This window comes from Chrysemys picta, chromosome 5 (genome assembly GCF_011386835.1).
Source record: "Chrysemys picta bellii isolate R12L10 chromosome 5, ASM1138683v2, whole genome shotgun sequence".
Lineage (NCBI taxonomy): Eukaryota > Metazoa > Chordata > Testudines > Emydidae > Chrysemys > Chrysemys picta.
In genome coordinates this window covers 30,397,708-30,423,986 of record NC_088795.1, presented here as the reverse complement: position 1 = coordinate 30,423,986, position 26,279 = coordinate 30,397,708, and the positions used below count along the sequence as shown (strand labels likewise).

At 39.9% G+C, this 26,279-nt stretch overlaps 1 protein-coding gene across 5 annotated transcripts in view; it reads right to left on the bottom strand.

Annotated features, from left to right (window-relative positions):
* Window positions 1–606: 606 nt before the first annotated feature.
* NFKB1 (nuclear factor kappa B subunit 1) overlaps window positions 607–26,279 on the bottom strand; it is a 79,736-nt gene continuing 54,063 nt past the window's right edge. For 4 of the 5 annotated variants that reach the window (XM_005278519.5, XM_008179152.4, XM_008179153.4 and 1 more), the window contains exons 12-24: window positions 25,913–26,041; window positions 24,512–24,601; window positions 22,970–23,164; window positions 19,888–20,029; window positions 16,273–16,387; window positions 13,684–13,885; window positions 9,064–9,233; window positions 8,000–8,102; window positions 6,598–6,722; window positions 5,185–5,251; window positions 3,609–3,781; window positions 3,255–3,432; window positions 607–1,508 (exon numbers count right to left, since the gene is read on the bottom strand). In XM_005278519.5, coding sequence (XP_005278576.2) covers window positions 1,330–1,508; window positions 3,255–3,432; window positions 3,609–3,781; window positions 5,185–5,251; window positions 6,598–6,722; window positions 8,000–8,102; window positions 9,064–9,233; window positions 13,684–13,885; window positions 16,273–16,387; window positions 19,888–20,029; window positions 22,970–23,164; window positions 24,512–24,601; window positions 25,913–26,041 — 1,868 coding nt within the window. In that variant the 3' untranslated portion in view covers window positions 607–1,329. Of the gene's footprint in view, window positions 1,509–3,254; window positions 3,433–3,608; window positions 3,782–4,429; window positions 4,556–5,184; window positions 5,252–6,597; window positions 6,723–7,999; window positions 8,103–9,063; window positions 9,234–13,683; window positions 13,886–16,272; window positions 16,388–19,887; window positions 20,030–22,969; window positions 23,165–24,511; window positions 24,602–25,912; window positions 26,042–26,279 lie in introns of those variants that run through there. The other variant, XR_006176776.2, reaches the window with a different exon arrangement.

The following is a 26,279-nucleotide window of genomic DNA, read 5'->3' as shown; positions in this document are numbered from 1 at the left end:
TGAGCAGGGGGTTGGACTAGATGACCTCCTGACAGCTCTTCCAACCCTAATATTCTATGATTCCATGTTTTGTCCCTATTGGGGCTCTACTTCCCCATTTCCTTCTCTTCTGCTGTGGAGTCTCTGGCTTTGCAGCCCAGATGGAACTGAGTGACTGCAGGCTTGCACCTCCCTACATCCCCCTCATTCAAAGCACAAGGCATGGCTCTGTGCAGATGCGAGCCCTACTTTGCAGTGTGTGCACATCTTCCCATGGAGCACTCTCCTTCACTGTTATTAATCAACAGGACAGACACACAAATGGGAGTAAAGAGGATTAGCATTAGAGGCCATAGTTCCAAAACCACAAACCACAGCCTGCACACGGCATCTCTGCTCAGCTATACCTCAGGCCCCTGACTTCTCAAGTAAAAATGGGCAATGCTTGAGGAGGAATTGTTTTCAGCCTCATAGCTATTTTTAATGAAAAAAAAATTACATTAATCTTGTATTATCTGCTCTCAGATCCTATAATTGAAATGGTGAACAGAGGAAAAAAAATAAAAAGACACAAATCTTTCTAAAACTCTACAAAGGGAGGTCAAAATGGTCAATGAAGATGAAAGATTTAATTTAATTTTGTTTTTATTATAAAAGTAAAATAAAAATAAGCATTTAAAAAGCACAAATTTCCTTTGTAAAAGGACTTGATCTAAAAAGAATATTTACAATAGTAAAGTGACAAACTTTTTAAAGCTTTGAATGATTATAGGCACCAGAGTTAAATTTAAATACATTCACTGAAATATACATGATCTCTTTTTTGTAGTTTTTTAAAAATTGCAATAATGACTACTTTGAGAAAACCACAATTTGTCTTTAACATCAGGGGAATCCTTTTAACAGTTGTATGAGCTCCCCTTTCCAGGTAGCTGTGCTGTAAAACTGGGGAATGGGTTGCTAGAAGATGCATCCTCTGATTGCTCTGTGTGCGGTACATCTTTTATGAACGGTGAGTTGGTGTTCAACATTATCAAGAAGTAGCAACGTCCATCCCATTCAGAAAATTCTGGCAACCAGAAAAGCTCATTCAGTTACATCATCCAGTTCCATGCACTATGCAGCACTGGTTACTGGTTCTGGTAACACTATACTGCTTGTAAATGAACAAAACAAAGGTACTTAAGAAACAAAGAAAGAAGCAATGTTCATGAGTCATGTTTTCAAATCTTGAACACTTCAGACAGGTATTTTCCAGTGCACTTTTGGTTGTAAGATAACTTCTGCTGGAGAGAATTATACAGGCATAATTTTAACTGTTAATTTGGTTAATTGCATGTTACTAACTGGTTACATTTTGCCTTGAACTGAGCCTTCTTGTCCATATCCCAGGGCCATTTTGCTAAGTGTTATCGATGACTTGCTGTTAAGGGACTCAGAATAAGTGAAGCTAAGTCTGCGGAAGGAGGTCTCCACGCCACTATCGCACATGCTTTCATTGTCTTGCAATTTTACATTATAAAGTTCACCTGAGAAAGAAAACAGAAAAGAATACACATTTGTTTTTCATCCTGCACTAAAAACATTATAAGCCATGAGAAATATACTCCAATAGACAAAGGCACTTGTAAAGCACAATCAAAATACTGCCATTTTTGAGTTCAGTACTGCAGTAGGAAGGTGTTGGTTGTTTTTGCTCAGGAACTGACCAAAGCCTACTTACTTTGATGCCCTTCTATCACACTATGCTGATTGAGTCTGCAGGGTTGTTTAGTGGCCAAAAATGGGTATCAATGGTGGGAGGATGGATAGGGTTAGACACCTAGTATTTAAGTGTGATCCCATGCATAATAACTAGCAGCCATATTGATCCATAAAAGTTACTACTATCCTCACACTGGTAATGCCCATAGGAGTGTGCTCAGTACCAGGATAAAGGCATTCTGGATCTTAGAAGTATAAACTGTTGCTGAACTATAGTGTCCAGGTTGAGGTCTCTTTGCTATTAAGACAACTTTCCATGAAAGAACAAAGGATGGATTGTCAAAGTACTTGAATAATTTGCATCTAGTTAAGGTGAGTATAAAAACTGAAAAGTTCAGCGACAGATGCCATCTGTGCAAGATCTACAAAGGAATAACTGATTGTTATGTGAGCTGTGTCTCCTCAGTTGAAGGTGCTTATGGCACAGAGACCCATCATCTTTATAAAGCTGGCAACAAAGGGCTTGATGCGATTGAAACAGATCATTCAGCACATTTTGGAATTTTTAAAATCTTAAATTGCTAACTCTTTAAAACACATTTTCAAATCAATGAATAAGGAGTGGCTTATTACTGTGGCTAAGTGGCAAAGCTCTTTCACTGGTGGTGCTGCCAATTTAGATTTGATATTGTAATCTTCAGGAACATAGATAGAATAATACCTAGTTTTTACATAGCATATACATAGGCATGCAGTCTGAACTGAATGGCACTATAAAATTTAAACTAGCAAAGGTGATGGAAGTGAAACCTGACTGGTTTATCTTGTGTCTCAGTATATACTGTACGTGGGCTACAGAGGCAGTGTTAGTCAATGAATAAGGCACTAGTCTGGGTGTCAGAAAACTTGGGCTTTATTCCTTGTTCTGAAACTGACTCACTATGTGACCATAGAAAATTCATTTTACCTCCATGCCTCTGTTTCCCTATTGATAAGATGGGGATAAATGGCATTACCCACCTCCATACAGCATTTAAAATCTGTAGATGACAAGTGCTGTAAAATTGGCAACTATTTAAATTGTATTATCAAGCTGTATAGCCTAACTACTTTGATGAGCAGTTAATGAGGCCAAAACACTTAAGTCCAATCAAGATAATAGGAAAAACTAGTAAAAGAAAATGGAGAGGTTTTGTACAAACCCAGGGGAGGCTGGACAATGATGTGACAGAGCGGATGTTCAATCATGGGCAAATGAGATTGACTAGTCCCTTGCTGCTGGCAAGGATGAATTAATACCTATGATGTGGCAAATATCTATCTTTAGAAAATAGACTATAATAACTCTTGCCCTGAGTCATTGCTATGTGCTCAACTTCCATTCATCTCCCCTCACTATTAGGCCTGGCAAGTGTAAAATGAGAAACCCTTACATATTTTAATACTTCCCAGACAGGCAACTGAATAGGGCTGTTCCGTGCAAAGGCAGCTGGATTGAAATGTATCAGAACCACATGAAACTTGCTGGAAAACACTTTTCAAAACACATTATCTATGCCTATCTATTTTACCCGTCTCTTCTTTGGTGGAGAAGGCAGATGGTGACAATGGCGGAGCCTTCACAGCATTATCCTCATTGCTAGACTGGTTTAATGGGATGGAGAGCACTTTCTGAATTATTTCAATTGCTTCTGTGTAATCCATTAGTCTCAACGCATCGACCAACTCTTTCACTGTACCACCAGAAACCTATGCCAAAAGAGAAAGGAAAATAATATACATATCACTGTGGCAGATTTGTTACAAAATAAAGGGTGGCATCATCTATCCATGCAGGAGGACAACATTATCGAGGGCAGTTGCATGTGTCACATATAACCTTGTGTTCCCTTGGTCCTTTAGAACATCTTTTAAAAAAGAGTTACCTCATAGTTATCCAGCAGAGTTTTGGCTGGGGTAGGACTCAACCTGAAGGCATTACTAAGTATTCCCAGACCCAATTTTTGTGCCAGTGTACACCAGTTTTTGTTTGGATCTGGTACTTCTAGTAACTTGTAAAGCTGCTGCTTGGAGTCTTCATTCAATTTTTTCATATCTCCTGGTGAAACAGAAATAAACCAAGTTTATTATATGAATAAACCATGCACCTATTTATGAAATCACAGTCACATTTTTGCCCCTAAGCAGAGGCAAACCGTTTAATTAAAAAGTGATTGGTAGACATGAAAGTATTTACTCAATATATTTACTCGCACTGTAGCATAACAGTGAGCATGTGGACTATGTCTTGTCGTAATTCCAAAGTCAGAAATAACATATCACTATAAAAAGAACCATATTTATTCTATTAGCAGTCGCACTTCCGATGTATGGCTTGTGACGCTGGCAGACCAGGTCAGGTGCCAGCTCTTGCCAACGGTTTAGGCATCAGCTGAGCACTGGAAACCAGTTTGCTTCACCTTTGGGTTAGTATGGTTAAGACGGGTATTGCACTTATAACAATGTGCCTAGATATTATGAATTGCCTGTAAGTTGCTGAATGCATTAATCTCACTTATAACATCCTTATTACATGCTACAAAGTAATATTTAATTTTTGGCTTTATGACTGTAAAAAATGTTTGCTCTGAAACTATGAACCCCGTCAGAAGGGACTGTCTTCTAACCATCAAGAAGGCCTATCAAAACTATATGGGCCATTGTGGGACATCACAATACAAAGATTTTGTTAATTGCCCCTTCTCACCCAAGAAAAGGCTACGTACAAAAGGACTCATCCCATCAGCTTGAATTCTGGAAGAAGGAAATAAAAATAGCTGACAAGAAAATTTTTCATCTCTCTTTTGCTGTTTGGACTCTCACAGAGCTGGAGCTATGAAACAAAAGCAGAGATCCCCAGGGTCAACCTGGGTTAGCCCTGAAAGACCTTCAGAGCTGACAGATTACAACAACTCCATCATCTTTTAAAACCATAGACATATACATTTGCCTTTTTAAACCTTGTAATAACTATCTCATTTCTTTTTCCTAGTTAATAAATCTTTAGTTAATTTATCACAGGATTGGCTACAAGCATTGTCTTTGGTGAGAGATCTAAGGTACAATTTGACCTGGGTCAAAGTGACAGGTAAGTGACAGGTCTCTTGCAACTGTAATTAACCTGAATATTTTGTGATCTTCAGTGTATAGCAATCAGCTATCACTAAGTCCAGTTTGCCTAGTAAGACTGTTATAGTGCTTCAGGAGTTTACATTTGTTACTAGGTTGGTGAAATCTAATTCTAGAACATGCAACCAGTTTGGAGTCTCTGTCCTGCTTCTTGACAGTCTGCCCTGAGGTTGGCACTCAAGGTCGTCAGCCACTCCAGATAGCATGACATGGCTATTCCTGTTCTATTATTTATATTGCAAGCTGTTCCTCCTCTATGTTCTGAGCATATTGTCAGTACTCATCAATTAATAAACGGGTATTATTGGAGCTTTTCTTTTTTAAATACTCTACCTTGCATCAGTAAGTCATCAGAAGCCAATTTTGATTCATAAGGTTTGCCATTTAATATGTCAAATACCTGTAGTGGGGGAAAAGAATTAGCCATTAATATCAATATTTGCAAGAAACTTGGTCTTTATCCTGCATCTCATCATATCCAACCCTAATGTTTACACTGCTCTATATTCTCCATACTTTATGTATTAATAGATCAGCAGCCATATTTCTTTCTTGTTGTAGGGTCAGCAGAACTAAAAGTGCTGCAGAGGAGTAGTGCCTCTGCCCAAGTGGGAAATGGAGAGAGATTGCCTTCTGTTGCCCTTTAAGTAACTCCTCTGGCAAAAACCAACTGTTCCCAAGGTCCAGAGATTCTTTAAGGGACATGGAAAATCCTCCAAGCAAGGAGCACAGTAACCTGCACCTGAGAAAACTAATAATTTAAAACAAAAATTGTGCATCAAATTTTCAAACGTGGCTGCCTAAAGTTAGGCTCCTAAACCCATATTTAAGCACCTGAACAAGGTGGCTAGATTATCAGAGGTGCTGAGTATCTACACCTCCCACTGAGGTCACAGGGTCTGTCTAAATGCAATCAGGAGGTATGACTGCATTGTAGACAATCACACCCTGTGACTGTGCTGTAAGAACACCCAAAGAGAACTACACGTGCTCATCACATCTGAAACATCAGGCCCACTCATGCAGTTACCAAAATACAGATTTAGGGGCCTCATTTAAGGGAGCCAAGTTTGAAAATCTGGGGGTTATCTAAAGTTTTTAAATGGGATACTATAAAGTGTGAGCATGAAGAACTCATGACAAAAATACCCATGAAAGGTGCCCCATACAGATACTAGGGATGGATCCTGATGGACTATTGCTCTGAAAAGGATTCATGATGAATTGGAATACACAATCCTTTCAGACAAACTCTGTGTATTCTGTGTATCTGAATTGTGTATTCTGTTTTTTCATCCTGAAGTCTCAAGCGTGACTTTTCAAGAGTTGGCAGTCTACTAATATTCTTACTGTCTGAAGCCCACTTAACCTAATTTGTCCTTTTCCTAACCCCTTCCAAGACAACAGAGATCACTCCAGCCACAGTGACTGCACAGCCGCCTGCATTAGTTCAGCAGTGACAAGTTACCCAAGACTCCTCATGAAGCAATGCTCTTCAAAAAACAGAACCAAAAGCACTGCAGTGGTGGATGCATTCAGTGAGTTGTGCCAAGAGCTGTGATTTGTGAAAACAGTGCAGTTCCTTGGATTTTCATAGTGAACAAGGTCTTCAATGAATGAATGACTGCAGAAATGTGCCACTGGTTGTCAATCATGTACCTTCCTCTTCACATTAAACTAAAAGAAAGGGGTTGTGGGTTTTTTTGTGTTTGTCCAAATAATTCATAAACCACACAGATCACTTACCTCCCAACTGGAGGCCATATCCAAAGGTGTCGTTCCAGGTACGATTCCTTCATCTTCACTGTCTTTGTCTCTCACATCTTCTAGGTCAAACAATGGCTCAAAGTTCTCAATATAAGGATTTGCACCTGGAGAATTACAGAGCACAGTTATAACAACTAAAGGCTTTCCAAAGACTTCACTACATTGGATCATACTCAACGATGCCAGCTTATGCTGTATTTTGGAGTTGGGGGGGTGGGGGGGAGAAGAGGTCTCATTACACATCCTTGTACAAAAGACAATAGCATGGGTTAATTTTACTTGAACAATTTGTCTCCAGATTTTAAATAGAAAATGTGCTATTTCATATACTGCTGATGAACTGATATAAGCAAAATAAATAAATATATTTTATACAAGCATATAACACCAAAGAGCATTTTTCACCTTCAAAATACTTTTGCAAATATGAACTAAAAAAGTTAAGCCTCACAACATACCTGTGAGGTAAGAATTATCCCTGCTATACAGAGGGGAAAAATGGAGGCAGAAAGGTTAAACACTTTGTCCAAGGCCACAGAAGGAGTCATGATCACATCAGAACTGGGATAGGAACTTGGGAGTTCCTGGCTTCCAAATCATGAGCTCAGATCATGAAAAATAAATGTGTCTATGGTGAATTGTGATATGGGATGTCTCACTATAGACTATCAGGCAGAAAAATCAAAGGATGGTAGGCAGTGAGTGCTATCTTGCTCTTGAATTAACAGGGAGGTTTGGATTTTTATCCCAAAAGACAGATACAGCTGTAACACTAGCCTTGCTAGAGATCTGAGGTGAGGCAGAGAGAAATAGAGAATGTCCCACTGAACATCATAGTTTAAATTGAAAGGTGCAAAAATCAAAACTGGATAAGAATCCTCATCACCGAAAGTGTGCCATTCTCCAGGCTGTTTGGAGGATAAGAGATGGTGGTGAGATTTCAGTGATCTCTCTCTTTTTTTCCCCCTAAAGCATTCCAGCAGCAAACTAATGCAACACTGAACCATTCAGGGAAAAGTCTCTTCCGATACAGGAAGCTACAAACAAAACACAGCTCAGAACCTTATATGAGATTATTTGCTTGTGAGATTCAGCCCATTTCCCATCCCAAGTACAATCATCATCATAATTTAGCCTGTAGATAGAGGTAAAGAGCCACACAGTTAACAACTCCCCTTTTACCCCATAGAATTAGTTCCTCATATCTCTAACACATCGGATTTCTACTGTCCGAAAGGGTGGGAGGGGTTCACTCATTAATGAGTCCCTTGTGCCCAACAGAGAAGGCTCCAAGCTTCAAATCTAAATTCTCAATTAGCAATAAGTGACATTTTCATTCAAGTAGAAATATTCTCTCCACAATACTTCCAACCCCTCATACCTGCTGCTTTGAGAAGAGCGGTCAGTTTTGTAGACCCCCTTCCAGCTGCTATGTGAAGTGGAGTTGTCCCATCGTATGTAGTACTGTCAACATCTGCATCACCCTAAAATTTTATTGAGGGAGGAAATAAAAAAGTAATGCTACCTGGGTAGAGAATACATCTGCAGCCTCATGTCTGCATAAACACTGTAACCATGCAAATAAGCACCTCTATCCTTATGCACATAAACCCTTTAATCATGCCCTGAACAAAAGGAGTTGGAAAAATATAATGAACGAATTACTTCTCTGTATACACAAAGAGATGGTGTTTAGGTGCTCAGATATTAGGCACAGTATATAATCCAAGAAGGATCAGATAGATATTAAAGGTTATTAAAACTTTGCAACCAATGTGATATTAGTGATGAAGCACTGGAATGGGTTACCTAGGGAAGTGGTGGAATCTCCATCCTTAGAGGTTTTTAAGGCCTGGCTTGACAAAGCCCTGGCTGGCATGATTTAGTTGGGGTTGGTCCTGCTTTCAGCAGGGGGTGGGACTAGATGATCTCCTGAGGTCTCTTCCAACCCTAATCTTCTGTGATTCTATGATATTTCTATTATGGGTCCAAACCAGTGTCCACTGAAATCAACTGGAATTTTGCTCTTGAATGGGAGCAGGATATGACTGAGTATATGTGTATGGGTGTACACGCACACACACGAAGTATGTTCTCTGTCTTGTTTGTCTGCTTATGCCCCAACCCTACAAAGATGATGTGCTTAACTTTACATTAGATTCCATTAGATTTAGTAGGATTATTCACAGTACACGTTAAGCATGTGCACATGTCTTTGCAGGATCAGGATCTTGGACTGTAAATTCCTCAGGCACTGCACCAAGCTCACTATCAGTGCTAAACAAACTATTACTGTTATTGTTCATTATTACAGTGTTTGTTTGCCATTCTACCAACCAGGGTAAGCAACAAAATCATGACGCTCTTAGGAATTTATCATAAAGCTTTCTTAAATAGCAAAGAGAAATGAACTACAAAAAACAATTATGCCCACACGGCACTCACCTCAAGGAGAAGGCAGCCTGCCAAAGAGATGTTCTCTTGTTCGACAGCCAGATGCAACGCAGTTCGCCCAGACTTTTGTTCCTGAGCATTGACGTCAGCTCCAGCAGCAATCATCTGTCTGAGACAAGGCATGCTATTTGCCATCACTGCCATGTGAATCACATTGAGACCTACAGAACAAAATACACATGAACACTGACAAATATGGAAACATTGTGGTAATAAGTTTTTATAACACTCCATCTGAATACATAAAAATTAATCTATATGAAATATGTTTTGTTATTCTCTCTCTCTCTCTCTCCTGTGTGTGTGTGAGAGAGAGAAAAAGCAAGAGTGGAAAATTGTGAGCAATGAACATAGCTATGAACAGCACTAGTACAAAGTTTATCCATCTTTGTAATATGTATTAAAAATTAGAATGTAAGAACATAAGAATGGCCATACTGGGTCAGACCAATGGTCCATCTTGCCCAGTATCCTGTCCGCCAGATTCTTCAGATGGAATGAACATAACAGGGCAATTTATCGAGTGATACATCCCCTGTCATCCAGCTCCCGCTTCTGGCAATCAGAGATTTAGGGACACCCATAGTATGGGGTTGTGTCCCAGACCATCTTGGCTAATAGCCATTGATGGAACTATCCTCCATGAACTTATCTAATTCTTTTTTAACCCAGTTATACTTTTGACCTTCACAACATCCCATGGCAAGGAGTTCCACAAGCTGACTGTGCGCTGTGTGAAGCAATATTTCCTTTTGTTCCTTTTAAACCTGCTGCCTATTAATTTCATTGGATGACCCTTTGTTCCTGTGATATGTGAAGGAGTAAACAACACTTTCTTATTCACTTTCTCCACACCCATCATGATTTTATAGACCTCTATCATATCCCCTCTTAATTGTCTCTTTTCCAAGCTGAAAAGCCCCAGTCTTATTAATCTCTCCTCACATGGAAGCTGTTCCATGCCCCGAAGATTTTTATTGTCCCTTTATGCACTTTTTGCAATTCTAATATATCTTTTTAGACATGGGGTGACTAGAATTGCATGCAGTATTAAAGGCGTGGGCGTATCATGGATTTATATTGTGGCATTATGATATCTGCTATCTTACTATCTATCCCTTTCCTAATGGTTCCTAACATTCTGTTAGCTAAGCAGATGTTTTCAGAGAACTATCCAAAATGACTTCAAGATCTCTTTCTTGAGCAGTAACAGCTAATTTAGACTTCATAATTTTGTATGTTTACTTGGGATTACGTTTTCCAATGTACATTACTTTGAATTTATCAACACTGAATTTTATCTGCCATTTAGTTGTCCAGCCATCCAGCTTTGTGAGATCCCTTTGTATCTCTTACAGTCTGCTTTGGAATTAACTATCTTGAATAATTCTGTATCATCAACGATCTTTGGCACATGACTGTTTCCCACATTTTCCAGATCGTTTATGAGTATGTTGAACAGTACTGGTTCCAGTACAGACCTTTGGGGGAGCCCACTATTTACCTCTCTCCACCAGGAAAATTGGCAGTTTATTCCTACCTGATGTTTCCTATCTTTCAACCAGTTACTGATCCATGAGAGGACCTTTCCTCTTATCCCATGGCTGCCTACTTTGCTCAAGAGTCTTTGGTAAGGGACTTTGCCAAAGGCTTTCTGAAAGTCCACGTACCCTGTACAATCACCCTTCTCCATATGTTTGGTGACCCCCTTAAAGAATTCTAATAGATTGATGTTGCATGATTTCCCTATACTAAAACCATGTTGACTTTTCTCCACGTACCATGTTCATCTATGTGTCTGATAATTCTTTTCTTTACTATAGTTTCAAATAATTTGCCTGGTACTGAAGTTAGGCTTACCAGTCTGTAATTGCCAGGATTGCCTCTAGAGACTTTTTAAAAAAATCAGCATTACATTAGCTATCCTCCAGTCATCTGGTACAAAGGGTGATTTAAATGATGGGTTATATACCACAGTTAGTAGTTCTGTAATTGCATATTAGAATTCCTTCAGAACTCTTGGGTGAATACCATCTGGTCCTGGTGATTTATTACTATTTAATTTATCAATTTGTTCCAAAACCTCCTGTATTGACATCTCAATCTGGGGCAGTTCTTTAGATCTGTCACCTAAAAAAAGAACGGCTCAGATGTGGGAATCTCCATCACACCCTCTAAAGTGAAGACTGATGCAAAGAATTAATTTAGCTACTCTGCAATGGCCTTGTCTTCCTTGAGTGCTCTTTTAGCACCTTGATTGTCCAGTGGTCCTCTTGACTGTTTGGCAGACTTTCTGTTTCTGATGTACTTAAACAAAATTTGTGCTATAAATTTGTGTGTCTTCTGTTAGTTGCTCTTCAAATTCTTTTTTGGCTTGCCTAATTACAATGTTACATTTAACTCGCCAGATTTTATGTTCCTTTATATTTTCCTCAATAGGATTTGACTTCCAATGTTCAAAAGATGCCTTTCTTTCTCCAACTGCCTCTTTTACTCTGTTGTTTAGCCGTGGTGGCATTTTTTTGGTCCACTTACTGTTTTTTTTTTTAATTTGGGGTATACCTATAGTTTGAGCCTCTATTATGATGTTTTTTAAAAGTTCCCATGCAGCTTGCAGGCATTTCACTCTTGTGACTGTTCCTTTTAATTTCTGTTTAATTGGCCTCCTCATTTTTGTGTAGTTGCCATTTTTGAAGTTAAATGCTACTGTGGTGGGTTTCTTTGGTATTTCCCCCCACAAGGATGTTGCATTTAACTACACTATAGTTGTCATTACGGAGAGGTTCAGTTATAGTCACCTCTTGACCAGATCCTGTGCGCCACTTAGGGCTAAATCAAGAATTGTCTCTCCCCACTTATGGGTTCCAAAACTAGCTGCTCCAAGCAGCAATCATTAATGGTGTCTAGAATGGTGCCACTTTTAAAAACCTTTAATAGGAATGCACATGTTAAAAATACATTGTCTGTGTATTATAAAGAACAGTGACTCTCTTTAATCCCTTCCAAAGAAAAAAGGAATAAACTAGTTAAAGCAATAAGATTCTAATATCCTAAAGATAAAATATAATGGAAATTTGAACTGATAAGAAAATGATCTTCTTCACACAGTGCACAGTCAACCTGTGGAACTCCTTGCCTGAGGAGGTTGTGAAGGCTAGGACTATAACAGGGTTTAAAAGAGAACTGGATAAATTCATGGAGGTTAAGACCATTAATGGCTATTAGCCAGGATGGGTAAGGAATGGTGTCCCTAGCCTCTGTTTGTCAGAGGATGGAGATGGATGGCAGGAGAGAGATCACTTGATCATTACCTGTTAGGTTCACTCCCTCTGGGGCACCTGGCATTGGCCACTATTGGCAGACAGGATACTGGGCTGGATGGACCTTTGGTCTGACCCAGTATGGTCGTTCTGTTCTTAAAAGGCCTGGACAATGGCTTGTCTTTATAAAACCTGGACCTTAGTCTCCTGTAATATTTAATGTATCAGATATCATACATTATGCCATGACAACTAGGGCCCCCTAGATTTCTATAGCCCAGTTCCATGTATTTCATTAATCCGGATCGTCCATAAACTCTTAGGTGTAGCAACAGTTATTCTGTCAGTTCATTGTCACTACTGAAGAGTACAATGAAATTTTATATCTACATCCCATCCTGAGGTTAAATGTTCCAAGTCAATATAGGGATAGTTGAAATCCCCCATTATTACTAGATTTTCTGTTTTTGTAACCTCTCTATTCTCCCTGAGCATTTTACAATCACAGTCACCATTCTGGTCAGGTGGTTGGTAGTATATTCTACTGCTATACTCTCATTATTCAAGTATGGAATTTCTATCCATAGAGATTCTATGGTACAGTTTGATTTATTTAAGATTTTTACTATTTTTGATTATGCTTTCTTTCACGTAGTGTGCCCCGGTCCCTACCAGTACAACCTACTCTGTCATTCCTATATATTTTGTACTCTGGTATTACTATGTCCCATTGATTATCATCATTCTATCAAGTTTCTGTGATGACTATTATATAAATATCCTCATTTAATAACAGGCATTCAAGTTCACCCATCTTACTATTTAGACTTCTTGAATTTGTATAGAACAACTTATAAAATTTGTTAACATTTAATTTTCTGCCTTCATGTGATGTAATTGAATGGGACTTCTTTTTGTTTGACTGTTTCTCTTCAGTTCCTACCTGTACTTCATCAACTTCTACCGTCTCCTCTTTACTAGGATACAGAGTATCCTCTTTAATAAATCCTTCCCTAAGGGATGTGTCTGTCTCAACCGTGTGCTCCTTCATACCTGTCGGCTTTCCCCCAGCTCTTAGTTTAAAAACTCCTCTATGACTTTCTAAATTTTACATGCCAGCAATCTGGTTCTGTTTTGGTTTAGGTGGAGCCCATCCTTCCTATATAGGCTCCTTCTTTCCCAAAAGGTTCTCCAGTTCCTACTAAACCTAAATCCCTCCTCCAAACACCACCATCTCCCTGAACATTGAGACCCTGCAATTCTGTCTAACTGGCCCTGCATGTGGAACTGGAAGCATAATTAATATGCTTGTCCAAGAGATAATATAAAAATTGCTGTGATCCTTCTGTACCTTCCCCATTTGAATGGTTGATCATTGGAGATGTCTTCTCATGCTTAAGGAGTATATTTAAAATCTTGTCATCTCCTTCTTTGGCAGCTAGATGCAAGATAGAATTGCCATGTCGATCCAGAAGGCTGACATCAGCTCCAGCCCTTAGCAAGTCCTCTACCACATCTGCCTGCTTTGTGATAACTGCCAAGTGCAATGGTGCCTAGAAAAGGGAGGGAGAAGTAACCACAAGAAAGTGAGCAACATATATGTCATTTTCATAGAAGCCTCTTAAAAATTACTCACAGTGATCCATAATTTTAATGTTTTATTCTTACACAAAAAGGTACTACGATAATTGAAATACTAGATGCAAATTAGTATATATTTCCTTCCACTGAACTGTGAACACGATTCATACTTGTACTTAAAGGACATAAAATTCCCATAGCCCAGTATCAGCATTCAGATTAAGTGCCTGATCATTCATTTCTCAGGCTCTCAAAACTCCCAGCAAAGTCAATGGGAGCTTTGTGTGTGCAAGGACTGGGTTCTAAGAGGCAAATCCACTCCCTATTGTCCAGACCAAGTAGTCGAGCTTTTAGGGAGTTGCACAGGGTGGAGGACTGAGGAAGTGAAAGGATCCATGTGGAAATGGATTCTCTGGCCTAAAACCAATCCCTGTGCTTGCCTGGACCCAAAAAGGCCTGAGTTCTGTGTCACACAGGGAGTATAAACCCAAATCCAGCCTTCCCATCTGTAGCTGAACCACTCTGCTGATTCCATTCCTAGGAAAAACTCCATGGTGATGTCCCCTAAATCCTTTAAAATGACTAGGCATATTAAATGTAAATCTGCTGTTTTCTTTTTAAAAACTGACAAAGCAGAGAAGAATGTTGCATTTATATAATGTCTGTCTAGGTAGGTGATGTAATTTGCATGGTCTCCATTAGTATGGCAATGCTACCAGCTGCAACCCCAACATTAGACTTCAAGGCTTTTACTGCCTCTAACTAAGATTTGTGTTCATACTTCAACAGGAGGGGCTGTATACTGCAGCAGTGACATTCTGGTGGGCAAACAGCATCATGCTGAACCTCTGTTACAGATATTATTGTATTTGTACAGTGAGTCTTCTTACTGTGAGGGAAATCAGATTCTTAGCCTTTAAAAATATAAAATATAATATCATAGAATACAAAAGCAAAATCAAGCCCAAATCCAACTTCATATTCTGATTACTATATTAAGGACTATACTCAACTATGCATAAAAAATGATTAATTCCATCCCAAGAGTCTAGTGATAATGTAGACTACAGGGGTGAGGCTACAGTTGTTTGTGAATGTCACCAGAATCATCAGTACAGAAACACCGTCTGGAGTTGTTAGTTATTTCTGGAGCATATGTATAAATCCATTTCTAATATATTTGTATTGTCATGAAGTCCCAGCCTATACTGTAGATTTAAAGTATTTCACCCTCTCCAGCTTTTGGTTTACAAAATACCCACTCTAAGGAGACTTTGAAGGTTTAAATAGGGATTGTTGTAGATGCTAAGAACCTGATACCTACTACCGCCTTGTTCCTTGAATAGCCATTCTACCTGTAGAAAGGGAGTGGGTGTAAAACACTATCAAGCCAGAATTCTCCACTCATTTACACCAATGTTAGACTCACTTTACACCAGTGAAAATAACTACAAAAGGCACAAGACAGTGAAAAATCAAGCCCTTTGGGCTTATCTAAATAGGGAAAAATCAGACCTGAAACGCTTTACTGGTGCAGCTCTGAGTGGAGTTAGATAAAACAGTAACATTGCCTGAGCCTTGTCTGCTTTTCTTTCTTGCTACCATTGGTGCACCTCTACCAGGGGAGTATTATGTGTTTTATCTAGCAGGCATAGACCTTTTGTGTTTATAGTAGGGGATATGGAAACAGACCCTTTATAGGAGGATTTCCACAGTTCTTTCTAGAACATGTCTGGGCTGGGGATGTGAAAGTTTCAGGCTCATGCTTCCAGGACCTAACAATTCTCTAAATGAAGACAGTATGGGGTTAAGCATCTCTCTTTTTGCACATGTGAACCAGGAAAGGAAAGGGGAATCTCTGAGCTCTGTTTCTGGGTGCTGATATTGACTTGAAGTGGCTACTTTAAAGTGCATTATTTGTTACACATGCCCCCTTCTGCCTATACGTGACCCAGCAACTGATCCGCCAGCCTGAAGAAGCATGGTATTTGAAAGCTCAAAACATGTTGACAAGGCTGGCACACCACGATTGATACCACTAGTTTAGTAACAGAGAAGCCTGGTAAAAAGAGACTGACCAGAAAACACGATAAATGGCATAAAATATGGGTTCTGTTCTACAATAAACACACATTCCGTAACAATGCTTGAAGTTACACATATGCACCAATAAGAGTATGCACGCTCTGTTACCACCTTTCAGTCTGTCATTGTGTCCCACCGTCTATGAATTTCTGAACTGTTTGCATTATGGTTTTACTTGGGTTTTGTGTGATAGATAAAAGGAAAAAATAAGTTGCAGAAAATTTCTGTTACCAGTTGAATGATTAACATCACTTATCACTGCATTCTGACATACCTGATAAAGGTCATTTCTCATATTGATGATGTCATCAGAATTAAAATCCAGCACCACTTCTAAGAGGTTTCTCACCAGGTCAGAATGAAGGTGGATAATTGCTAAGTGAAGGACACTGAAATGAAACCAAACAAAACCAAGTTCACTTTAATTGCAAAAATTAATTTTTAATAAGGTTCTGATCCAATTCCCATTGACAACAACAGGTGTTTTTCCATTTATTGTCCTGACAGCTCAATTGGGCTCTAAGGTCCAGATCCTCAAAGGTATTTAGGTACGTATTTCCCATTGATTTCAGTGGAAATGAGGTTTCACATCTGAAATCCAAGGCTTAAATACCTGCCTTAGTGCACAAAATAGAGTGGGATTAAAAAGACAGTGTATTGTATAAAGAAGATTATTCCCTCCCTCTTTAAATTTTTCAATCAATAACCTAGTTGTTAATTTTAATTCAAAATTAGCACAGAACCAGTGGGGGGAATGTTACGGCATGAGTGTAAATGTGACCCCTTCTCCAAATCTAGTATTATTTATAGCAAGCTTTGGATCATAGAGACGCTGATTTACAGTGTGTTAAAAAGCCTGGAATATTTTAGAACAGTGGTGGGCAACCTGCGGCTCACGGGCCGGAGGTTGCCCACCACTGTTTTAGAAGCATAAAGCACATGAAAAGTTTCACACTTTCAGAACTTGCATACAGAATTTCCACAGGATTCTGTGTAACTAAAGCAGATTTTCCCATGGGGATTTCCCCAACTTTGTCATTTTTTCTTGTCTTCATTTTCATAAAGAAGGTGACTAAGGACCCCCCAGACTCAAAGTTAGCTGGAGATGTCACACCCAAGGGAAAAACCCTTTAATATGTAAGTGACCACACAAGACAAGACCACTCAGTCTATTATAACTCCATTTTCTACTCTCTTCCCAAGTCCCAGCTCTCTCAACATTGTAACAGCATCAAAGAAGTACAATCCTATCACCCAAACTGTAAAATACCTTAAACAGCTCCTCCGTTCATTTCCAGATTCAGTTCAAAACTGTCCTCCTTGTTTTGAAACCCTGCCTGGACTTGCTCTGGTCTAATTTCTGAACCTCTCTTCTGTGGCTGACTCTCAGGTTTTACTGTGTCTCTTGCAATATATAATATTTCTTAAGTCCCCAGCTCCTGAAGTCATTCTAATAAGGGCAAATCTGAGCTTTAATTAAAAAACAAAGTTTCTCGCCCTCATGGTTATGGAGGAAAGTTTGAAACAGTGACTGTAGTGCACCCAAAAGTTCAGAAATCAGAAGGTAAACACCCCCTCCCCAGATGTACTATTTAAAGCCAATCTCATGATTTGAGGGGTGGGGGCTGGCTCATTAATTTAGAACATTTGGGGTTGGCAATACTGTGCTACTTCTTCCCTTTCTTTCTCCACTTGTCTAGCACTGGGCTCCTCTTACAGTCTCGCCACTCCTATACAAGAGCTGCCTCCTCTGCAGCTCTTCCCAAATGGAACAGACTTCTTATAACACGGACAGTCTGCCTATAGTCATATCTCAAACATACTGCTTCTCCTTTGCCCTTCAGTCCTTATTTCTCTTTCCTTCTCCGAATATTATTATTCTACCCTGTAACTGCAATTAGCTCTGTAAAGAATTGTTGAATATATATTCCATGAAAAATCCACTAATTCATTGAATGGTCTAATAAGGTGGGCAGCTTTAATAATGTATCTTTTGGCACTACAGTGCAAGGCACAAGATCACAAGGCCACCAGATATCCAGGGAATTGTGGGTATTCAGTACAATTGTCTTTCTTGAAGTTTGTTACTAAATTTATTAAAGGAGTTTTTATTTTTATCTCAGAATTCAAATTCAAAATATTTAAAAAGTTTAGGGTAATTTAAAGATACTTTCATCAGTTACATATTTTTATTAAAGGCAATCAGATTTGTTAACAGATTTTAGTAGAAAGATGATGGGCATTGATCCTAGAGTCTGTAGTTCTGTGCTGTAAAACAACTCTTGCAAGAAAGCTGGCAGCCACAATCATCAAGAGTTTGCTATTTTATTTGATATTTCTGAAGTGTGTACATGAACTGAGCACTCAGGAAAGGACCTAGGTCTCAAGATCCTGGAGACTGAAATCTACTATTTATCCCCATGACAGCTACAGCATGGGGGCAGCAGTGTAAGCTCCCACGTCGTGGGTCACAATCTTGATCCAGAAGGATTGCCTCTAGGTAGTTTATTTTCCATGGATCATTCAGTTCTTTGCCTTTGCTGAAACTGTCAATAAGTTAACTGGCAACTGGACTGAGACTAACAACTCATTTCACCCAGAAAATGTATCACCAAAAGTTCTAACAATTTTATTGCTGGTTCCTGCTCATTCTTATTCCTGTTGTCTTCAAAACAGACATTGGATTGCCCAAAATTGGGCAAGCAAAGTGCTTTAAAATAACCACTGTCTCTAATAATAAATTAGCTATCATTTTGAAACACTTAATGTTCCTTGCTTTTTCAGTAATCTGAAATCCATTTTCACAGAAACTGGAACAAAAACAGCAGCCTCCCACTAGGTTATCAAACCACTTGATAGTATGTATTTGTCAAGTGTAATTTCTCATGTGGCAGCTACAGACTGTCAGCTCTGAACAGCTTCTACAGTATGTTATGCTTCAATTTAGAGGAAATCGCCAGCCCAAGCCCTTCATGCCATTTAAAATACAGTCATCCTTTGAAAAGTTGCAGTGAAACATGGTAATTTCTTATTCAATAGATTTGCTCTTGGCCTGTATTCAGAGTTGCATCTACTGAATTTAGTTTTGAAAAAGTAGGTTTCTCACTACATTTTATTCCTTTTAGCACTGCGGAGTCAATGCAACTGAGGAGTGAGTTGGATTCTACTTTGGCTCAAACATGATCAAACGGGAGTGCTAAATAAGTTCTGACTACAGAGCCAGATTCTGTTGCCACTTACATCTGTGCAACCGCTGAAGGCAATGGGACTGTACAGGTATAAGCGAGGGCAAAATTTAGGTCTACAGAATTTTTACTACTGGTGATCAGGGGAATAAACTGAGAAAATTGAGTGTGGTCTCACTGAGAGACAATCAGCATGGAACCCCATGATATTATTTCTACAAAGTCACTTTTCATTGAACAACAAACTGCACCTTAAGCTCCACTTTAGTATATGGAATTAAAGGAGTGCAGGGTGTTGTGTGGGGCCTCTGCACTGAGTTGGATTTCACCCTCAGTGCCCACAGTGAAGGGTCATGCATAATAAGAATAGTCCTTTGTGCCTTAGTGATTTAAAGCCAAGAATCTCAAGGTGCTTTACAAACACGAATTAACTGGTTTGGTAATAATAAATACTGTGCTACATGAATTTATTGTAATGAATGACATCCTTGGAGATGTAATGAGGGAAGACTCTAAAAGGTGAGGCGATGGGCAGGTAGGGATGTGATGGTGAAAAATATTTATCTGATTAGTAAACTCCTACCGCAATGATCCATGATTTCCCCCAAGAGCTGATGACAAGAATGAGCTGATCACACTCCTGTGGAATAAGGGACAGAAATGTTCAACTCAATAAATCCAGGCCTCACCCAGTAGTGACTTACTTGTCACCATTTTCATCCTGGACGGCAGTAAGATGTCGCTGAACAGCTAGTAGCATCTTCACATCACCAGTTACAGCATAGTCAAAAAGAGCATTGGCATGACGTTTAGCAAGCTGCATTGCCTTCTCCAGGAACAGATCATCTGCAACACAAATCATTGCGTTCATCAGAGTTACAAATTATCTCAGTGCAATGTCCAGATATAACACAACAGGTGTGGGGCTTGTAACAGGCTGGCAGTGTTTTTCTGAAGCACTTCACACCATTCAGCAGGTGTTGATTCTGCCTGGCGAATGTTAAGCGCATACTGTTAAGTACATTCTGCTGACTCACAGAGGCTCCTACAGCTAATTACCACATATAGATGTAAAGATGGAGGTAGTGGCTCTCTAGAAAGATGAACTAGTGTATGGACGGAATAGTCAGGGGAGAGGAATCCTAGGAGCAACCACATCTGGGGAGAAGACTTGAGCTGCACTCTGTAAAGGGGGTAAATTTGAACTATGCATACTAGTGGATTATATCTGAGAGCAGTTTGGGAAGAGAGCCTGCTCACAGAACTTTGAAATACTTCATGTTTCTGTGGTTCATTCTCAGCATCTCAAATTGCTCTACAAACATTAATAAATGTAGCCTCATGACACATCACCTTCGTAGTTTAAATGAGGAAACTGAGGCAAAGGAAGGTTAACTGATATCAAAGGTCACACAGAAAATCTGTGGTAGAGCCAAGAATCAAGCTCATGTCTCAACGGCCAGTCCTGTACCTTAACCGCAAGATTATACCATCTTTCCTCCTCTCATAAATACATCAAAGAGAATTTTTAAATTAAACAACATCTTCAGATTAGTGTCAAAGCAACATAACCACAGCAATTTCAATTACCCAATACACTACAGGGTAAAAAAAAGGAAAGAAAGATTTGCGTATGTCATCAGTGGAACCAAGTCACAAACTGCTGACCAAATAAAATCCACAGCTCCAATTCAATGGGAATATGGGGAAGAGGGTGAGGCGAGACGAACGTTCAAACCACATTTACCATTCTGGAGAGGACTGTCAATTGTACCAGACAGTCTATATTCCTAACCGTTCCGAAGTGAGATTTCATGGGCCCTTGTAATAAATTAGTATGAGCAAGCAAGGAAAACAGTAGTTGCCAGCTAAAACACACATGTGTACATTGAGGAAAGGAATTCAGGACCTTTTGCTATGTAAACAGTAACACTGTAATGCTTGGGATAAAAGGGACTCTTCAACTGTGGTCAGTATTAATGCCTGTGTTCTTTCTATAGGTCATGCTCTAGGGGTTACATAATTATAAAATCTGTCTGGGGATTGGTCCTGCTTTGAGCAGGGGATTGGACTAGATGACCTCCTGACCTCCCTTCCAAGCCTGATATTCTATGATTCTATGATATCCGAGTCAGGCTGACATTCCAACTAGCTGAGGACAGTGGGTCCTGTAGACACATCATTAGCCTGACAATTATAACTTATTACTACCTCTCAGCACTAAATAACAGATTTAGTGTCTAATGCTAACCCAATCAACACACAACATGTGCGTCAAGATAGGACACCACAAGCAACATGGTCTCTTTCTCAGCAAACTCTGTTTCAGATTTTTGTATAAGCAGGACACTAAACCTCATTGGTTTGTCATAATGAGCTCTGGGGAAAGGCCTACTACATTGTCACTGGAATAAGAGAAGATACATTTCCTTTAAACCCAGTTGTCAAAACTGTGCAGATTACATTCAAATGGGTGCACTTCACAGACCCAATTCTTCTGCATATATTCTTCACACAAATTGGAGTCCCTGTTTCTCTCTTTTTTATTTTTGTATAATTGATAAAGAAATAATCATCAGCTTCCTGATGTGCTGTCTATTACTCAACCATTAGATTCAATAATCCAAGCCCTTCCTTTCATTGGAAACAGACAGACAACATCACGCCCTCACACAAGTGCACACCCATTAGTTACTAGCTTTGTTTCCTGAACTAACCCAGGAGTTGACTCTCAGAGCCAGCAAGCAGCAATTTCTCTCAAGGGCACCACATGATCTCTCAAGTGCCAAGAAGCCACCTACGGAAGGCTTAAATACTGAAACTCTAAGACTGTGTGAACTTGTTTTCCCAATCCAATGTCTGTCTAATTGTTATAGTAAATGACACATAATGCAACCAGCACACAACATAATATATCCCTTTCTCCATTCCAGAAAGGAGGAGCAGTCTGCATGAAAGAGCTACATAACACATTATACATGGGACAGGGAAAGCAAGTTCCTTATCTGTCATTTCTATTATAACAACCAACCAACAGCATGTCTCCAGTGAATGATCTAAGACACATATGGCCTGGTTTTCATAGATGTTGACTTTGATGGGAGTTATGGGCACTCAAGACGCCTCAAAATATGGACTGATCAGACTGTCAGCAAAAGGAAGCTTGACAAGGCAAAGGTGTACATTTGTAATCTCCAGAGGGCTATCCTACTACAAAAAGACTTCCTTCAACCATTCCTTCTCTCTTTTCTGTTTTTTTTTTTTTATAAAGACTTGGCTGTGAAGCAATGCTGATATGATTGTTTAATTTATTCTTTATTTGGCAATGGATGCAGTTTATATTAAATTAAACATTTAATAAAATGCTCCGCATGCAATTTAGAAATAGATTTGCATGGAACAATGATGCAACAGTTACATACTTGGAAATAACACCTTTCCACACGTACAATGAAGCCTGTTAAATATCAAGGACCAAACCTTTTGCTGATTTACAAGCTGTGTAATTCTACGGACTTCAATGGATCACAGAGTCATTGGGAGGCAGTGCAGAGACACAAGGGCTGATAGATAGCACTGGCATACATTGATCTTGGAAGATCCCAGGTTTAGGAGACTGATCTCCTGCCATTTCCAAGTAGGAGCAAATTTTAACCCTCACACCCTTGCAAAGATGGAAACTCTGTGAGCGGGAACTTGTGATATTTCCAGTCCTTAACACAGACTTCTCCCATATACGAGATTGGCCCTATGAATGGCCCTAAATAGACTGATTTGTTCACTTACCCTGTAACCTACAATCTGCTTCAGCTACTCCAGCTGTACATGACAAAGTAACATCCTCCTCCTTATTCTCACCACTACAAACTCTGGACTCCCTCCTCTCTGTGATTTCCACTGTCGTGTTATGTTTCATATCTGGTTTGTCGTCGTGCTTATTGCAGCTTTCCCCATCCTGTTCAGCCATATCATTTGAAATTCCTTACAACATAAATGAAAAGCATTAGTCTTTTGATACTGTGATTCTTTTGTACAAATGATAATGCTCTGTGGGTCTCATTCACACCCCAATGAAATCAATGGAAAGATGCCCATTTACTTCAATTGGCACTTGATCAGGACATATATCAATAAATGCTACAGAGTCACTGCTCTCAAGTTCATTACACAGAGAGAAATGTAACTTGTTCTGAAGTTATTTAAGATTTTCACTTTGCCGACCCCCATATTAAAGTATAAAATTAAACAAACCAATTATCTAACAATAAATGTAGGGATGAATTCTGATCTCAGTTGCAATGTTACAAGTCTGCAGTATCTCCACCAAAGCCAACAGGATTATTCCAGATTGACACTGGTGTAACAGATGGTATAATTTATCTCACAGATGTTGGAAATAAATGGCCCCATCTGTCTTTTTCACTAAAGCTCTGGGGCTTTGGGGTTTGAATTGATTTTCCCTGGTTTTGGGCACAAAGAATGAGTTGTCCTGACTGTTAACTTAATTTTTCAGGTGGCCACGCATGTTTATCACGTTGGGCCAGACTGTGACTCTCCCTTAACTCGGCCAGACAATGGGGAGAGGAAGGGCCAGCTGGGAACAACTCACTGGAAAGGGGAGGGGAAGAGCAAGGACAATGCAGTATCTTTTAAAGAGCTATTGCAGATCACTCTCCCGCCCAGAGCAATAAGGCACCTCAGAGGCATTTTGCTTCACAGAAACAGGATGCTTCTCGGTGCTTTCTCTGGGGTGCTGTCACTTTAACACCATCTATCCCACTGATTGTGCTTAGCCAATGTACAAATATGTCTCGCTGTTTATTTGTACTCATTTAACAGGTACGTCATGTGATATCACATAATACAGTTTTTCTGAAGGCTGAAATTTTTCATTTTCAGGGAAAATAAATATTCCACAGGTTAAAAAAGTGGCCTCCAGTGAGCTATAATGACAGAAGCCACAGTCCATTGGCTAATTTTTAAGTCCTTGGGGAAAATAGTTTTTGCTGCATATAAACATCAAATCCAGTCAATAGCATATATAGTTCACCATTAAGATGTAACCATTTGCCATCTAATTATTGTCTATTCTAATCATAGGGGAAACTGTAGTATTTGGGACAACAGTGAGGGGTTCTGTTGGCTAATGCTGATGTTTAGTGATCACTGTAAACACATGTGAGTGTTTACACACATATTTTAATCCTGTTTGAGTCCAGTTTAGAGCAACCAAGCTCCATCACTTTGGTAGTCATTAACAGTATTTGCTGATTAGTGAAGCAAAGTTGGTAAACTATGCTGTGGCAACCATGCTATTTTGTTTCTTACCATGTTTCATTCCAGCATTAGACTTTGTGGTGCCTGGGTGGAAAGGCATGCCTCCATAAGCAGAATACCCATAGGAGGGATAACCGTACCCTAAAAACAACAGCAATGTAAAAGGAAAAAGAATCACCGGAATTATTCTCCAGATCAAAAACAAGCAATACAGTGAAAATCAAATGCTCAGACAAAATCACTATTTCATGTGCAGCTCCTTTAGTATTTTGTCCTTTGGATTTTCCACCCTACTAAAATAACATGTTCCGGATGAAAGCCCCACCTCCTATCTCTATGTCATCAAAGGAAAGTCTAGATGCCTGGCTAGCTGCATTCTCTATCTCTGCAGTTCTCAGAATTTAAGAGGTAGCATACCACTTCTACTGCTCAACGAACAGCTTGGCATGCTGCCTGAATAATTGTAATTAATGTAGTTATAATGGATTTTTATTCTGATAACGTGCTTTAGACCAGCATTTTTCAAACTTTGGGTCATGACCCAGTACTGGGTCGTGGCATGTCAGATACTGGGTTGCTCTGGTCAGCACTGCTGACCTGGATGTTAAAAGTCCTGTTGGCGGTGCTGCCCAGCTAAGGCAGGCTAGTGCTTACCTGCTCCAACACTGCGCTGCACCCTGGAAGCGGCCAGCAGTGGGTCTGGCTTCTAGATGGTGGGGCCTCGGGGCTCCACGCGCTGCCCCCACCCTGAGCACCGGCTCTGCACTCCCATTGGCTGGTTCCCGAGGGTGGGGGGTGGTGCCTGCAGGCAAGAGTCACGCAAAGCTGCTTGCGCATCTCCACCTAGCAGCCCGATTTGCTGCCGGCTGCTTCCGGGGTGCAGCGCGGTCCGCGGTGCCTGGACAAGTGGGAAACCTGCCTCTGCACCCCGGCTGCACCGCTGACCAGGAGCCGCCGGAGGTAAGTCCACACCCCAACCCTGCACCCCAATCCCCTGCCCCAGCCCTGAGCCCCCCACCTCGAATTTCTCAACAGCGACTGCCATTAACTAATTGGCATTGACAATGATGGGGTGTGAAGGATTTCTGCCCAGTCTTCCTTGGCCAGAAGGAAGCGATCTGTGACATACAACCTCAAGGAAGAAAAATAATGAGGGGGTTATGTGGCCTCCCACAGGAAAGAATGGATTTACGGAAAACATTACAACTTTGATTCTCATTTCACACCAGTAAGAATGAGGAGTAACTTCACTGAAGTCAATGGAGTTACACTGGTTCCACATCAAAGTAAGTGAAATGAGATTCAGGCTGTCTATACCTATAGAAATACAGAGATTCGCCATGTCAATTTCAATAACAGATAAGCACGTCCTTTCTCTATGACTTAGAGGGACAAACCACACATGTTACAATTTAAAGCTTATGTTTCTGATCAATTATCTTTTCTCTTTACCTGAGCCAGCACCACTTCCTCCGCCTCCATACATTCCACCCCCTCCACCTCCGGCACCACTGCCTCCACCGTAACCATCAGAAAAATTAGGCATAAGCTTCTGTCGCTTCCTCTGAACTTCTTCTTTATCTGTGTTTTGGGGTGAGGGACAGAATGAAAGAGAAACAACAAAAGGAGAGGATGAGTCACTTCTATCATCAGCTGGGGACAGAAAAGAACATTGGTACTGAATGCATTACTAAAAAACAATAGTTTAAGGGGAAATCAGAAGTGCTGTAAGTAGGGTAAACTTTTTCAGCTCCAAACAACAAATCATTTTAGTACAGAAAGACTTGGTGAAACATTCCAGTAAGTAACAAACCAAGCA